This window comes from Arachis ipaensis, chromosome B07 (assembly GCF_000816755.2).
Source record: "Arachis ipaensis cultivar K30076 chromosome B07, Araip1.1, whole genome shotgun sequence".
NCBI classification, from domain to species: domain Eukaryota; kingdom Viridiplantae; phylum Streptophyta; class Magnoliopsida; order Fabales; family Fabaceae; genus Arachis; species Arachis ipaensis.
In genome coordinates this window covers 96,414,469-96,418,255 of record NC_029791.2, presented here as the reverse complement: position 1 = coordinate 96,418,255, position 3,787 = coordinate 96,414,469, and the positions used below count along the sequence as shown (strand labels likewise).

The 3,787-nt window shown below is 36.0% G+C and overlaps 1 protein-coding gene across 1 annotated transcript; it reads left to right on the top strand.

Annotated features, from left to right (window-relative positions):
• LOC107609801 (WUSCHEL-related homeobox 8) lies at positions 1,423-2,819 on the top strand. Its single transcript, XM_016311830.2, has 3 exons — positions 1,423-1,802; positions 1,881-2,273; positions 2,540-2,819. The coding sequence occupies exons 1-3, from the start codon at positions 1,628-1,630 to the stop codon at positions 2,599-2,601; spliced, it is 630 nt and encodes a 209-aa protein (XP_016167316.1). The 5' UTR covers positions 1,423-1,627; the 3' UTR covers positions 2,602-2,819.

The following is a 3,787-nucleotide window of genomic DNA, read 5'->3' as shown; positions in this document are numbered from 1 at the left end:
ATCCTATTTATATTGGTAATCTTGAGTTGTTAGTTAATCTTGTTTTCATTGATACTACTTATGGATTGTGATTAACTAGGCCTATTTGACCTTCTCCTAATGTTGGAGATAACGTAGTAGGTTTAAATCTTGGTAATTATTGTGTTATGATTAATGACTAGGATAGAAAATCTCAATTCTCATTCCTCTCCTTGAATGCCTTTTTAGTATTTACTATCTTTAGTTGTTTGCTTTATTTTCTTATCATTTAGATTCTCGTCTTCTTATTTGCAAACCACCCTATGAATCTGATAACCAATAATATGAATACCTCACTACAATTCCTTTGAGAGACGACCCGAGATCTAATACTCTCGATATTTTTATTGGTTTGCACTTGTGACAGACAAATTAAACTCTAATGCGGGTCAATTGTTGGTTTGGAACTATAGTTGCAACGAAGCGATTCTTTTATTGAGAAGAAATTTCGAACTGACGTTTGGCCTACATCAAGCACCTTCGAATGGGCTTCGAAAAGGATAGTGGCTGCGATGGAATAGAGCTAGCGCCGGCGCAACCTTGGCTGCGCGATAGAGGCTTCCACGTTCACACGGTGGCTGCGCGATGGAGGGGAAGGAATGTTACGATGGCTGCAGCGCGATGGAAGGGAAATGAGGGAGCAGGCGGTGGCTATTCAAAGTTGGAAGTTCCGACGACGGCGGTAGCAGGCGGTGGCTGAACGGAAGTGAAGGAAGACCAGGAGCTCGATGAGAGGAGCTTTGGACTGAGTGAGAGAGAGGCAGAGAGCGCGTTCCTGGAGTCTGGAATTAAGGTTGGACTGGAGTAGAGTTGTGAAGATAGGGTTCAGCACAACCAAAACGACAACCTTTGCTTCCTAATTCAAAAAATCGGCCGGTTACGGTTCGGTTCGACCAACCAATTTCCGGCCAGTTCGACGGTTCAATAGTATTTTTTTAAATTGGCAATTTTAGCATCTGACTGATCCATTTTTTGCAGCGATTCACGGTTCGATCGGCCGATTCAGACTAGTTTTCAAAACCTTGCTGCATAATGTAATAGATACTGGCCGAGAAACTATTTTCTTACGGAAATAGATTTTTTAAATTTTTTTCTCAATTAATCTTGTAAAATGTTATCTCGCACTATTCAAAACTTAACTAGGATCAAATAAAAACATGTGAAAAAAAGGTCTTATATAATGTAAAATTACATTTTACAAAATCAACAAAATCAATTAAGAGTTAAAAAAATCTATTTCTCTTTCGATAAACATGCCTAGTTTTTTACTTTTACACCGACTAGAGTAGCATGTAATTGTGATAAATAGAAACTTTGATTAGTTGGGTTGGGCTATTGATATAAAGACTGGACTAACCAAGTTGGGGTATGATTCAGTGATATAAAGACTGGACCGGTTTTTTGCGCGGGGCACATCCTAGTGAAAAGAAAAGAGAAAGGAGGGAAAATTGCGTGATTTGCGGGAGCTTAGGCCAAATTGCGCAGTTAACTACGCTACCTTTTCTGGTTGACTAAGAGAAGAGAAGCCTCTATCTGCAAATAGAGATGCAATTGCTTACAATTCTTCATCATCTTCTTCCATTTGCTGTTACTGCAAAAGAGAAAAAGGATGGAGGCAGAGCAAGCCACATCAGGAGCTAACAATGGAATCGGAAGCTTATACATGAAAGTGATGACCGATGAACAACTGGAAATGCTGCGGCAACAGATATCGGTCTACGCCACCATCTGCGACCGCCTGGTTGAGATGCACAAATCTATCACCACTCAGCAAGACCTCGCAGGTTCGGTTCATCTTTAATTTCACGATCTAATTTGTCATCAATTAGGAGAGTCATGAATGAATGTTAATTGTTGTCTAGGAATGAGGTTAGGGAATTTATACTGTGATCCTCTCATGGCGTGCTCCGGCCACAAGATAACGGCGAGGCAGCGGTGGACGCCGACGCCTCTTCAACTTCAAATTCTGGAGCGTATATTTGACGAAGGGAATGGCACTCCAAACAAGCAGAAGATCAAGGAGATAACCCTTGAGCTTGGCCAACATGGCCAGATTTCAGAGACTAATGTCTATAATTGGTTCCAGAATCGAAGAGCACGTTCCAAGCGCAAGCAACTGCTTCCCTCCCAGAATAATCTAGAAGCAGAAGCAGATGTAGAAGTAGAGTCTCCAAAGGAGAAAAAGATGCCAGAAATTCAAGAAACAATTCATCAAGTTCCTTCCTATGAGAACTTGTCCCACAGTCCTGATATAGGTATATACCGTTTTGCTAGAGCACCCAATCTTTCTTTAACCTTGTATCATCAAACTGTGTGTAAAAATACTGCTTGTTTATAAGCGAATCCTTTTAGTTCACCATGGATAATTTGCTAGTTATGTATTGGGGTTCAGTTGACACGAGTTGGTTCGTTGTAATCTTTAGACTTTACTTAATTTAGTATAAAAATATATAAATATATGAATTCTTTTGACTTGTATAAATATTAGTTTTAAATCTGATTGGTTTGTTTTGTTATGCAGGATTTGAACAACTGATGAGTAAACTAGAAACTGGAGGCTGCTATGGTTCTTATTTTCTTTAGAGATGTGCCAAATGATTGTGGATGGTGCTATCCCAAAATAGGAGATTTCATCCAGCTGAACATGTTGTCTAAGTCTAACCACAAGTAATGTGGCATAGCATATATATAGTGTATTGTAGAAACTATGGTTGGTGCTTTCAAGAACTAACTACTGCTTATTATACATCACTGTGATTCTGTGGCAATTTACTTAATACCAGAAATTCTAATCTCCACGATGTTAATAATGAAACTCGCATAACTGGATTTGGAAACATGGTTTAGCATACAAATTAGCACCATTGGGGTATTATATAGAAGAGAGAACATGTTATCCCGTAAAAAAAACAGGGAACATGTTAGTAGAACCTTCGTTTTAGCTGATGGCAACCATGTATCTAAATGAAATTGAAGGCTGAGCAGTACTCCCATCAGTCGTTCTCTTTGCAATATGATTGGCAGCAGCATTTGCTAAACCATGGTAGTATATATATTTTTTCTTTCATACATAATAATTAATTTTAATATATAAATAACATTTTTAATATAATAATGATACATCAATCCCATCATTTTTGGTTTTGGCAAATAGTATGGCATCGCTCAAATGATGACTTGTTATTAGCGATCATAAATTAAATAGCATAAATATTTTTAGATATCCATTTTGTTATGTAAGAAGTGAGTTCAAGTATGATAATTATTTAAAGTGTTTAAAAAATACAAAATTTTGATAAATAAAAAATATATTTAAATTCTTTTGATGAATAAATTAGTCCAGAATTTTTTATGATAAAAATATAATTTATTTGTTTAATTTTGTTTTAAAAATACAACACTTTTTACTTCGTATAGAATGTTTAAGGATGTAAACTGTCTCTTTCTTTTGTACATGTATGGAATCATTCTTATTTTCTATGCAGACATAAAATAAGTTGGACTGCTACACTCTAATTTTCCTTTTTGTTCCTAATCCATTCCTTTTAAATATTACAAAAAAATTGTAAAATGGGGCAGGTAGATAACTTTCTGTGTGTTTTGTTAGGACTCCAAAATCAAATCAATCGAATCATCAAGCACATCGGAAATAGATTTTGTGTTTTCAGCAATTAGCTGAAATAGTACATAAAAATAAGAGTAAAAATTAAAATTTACATTTTACTTATAAATATATTAAATAAGAATATTAATTAATATTAAAATGCTA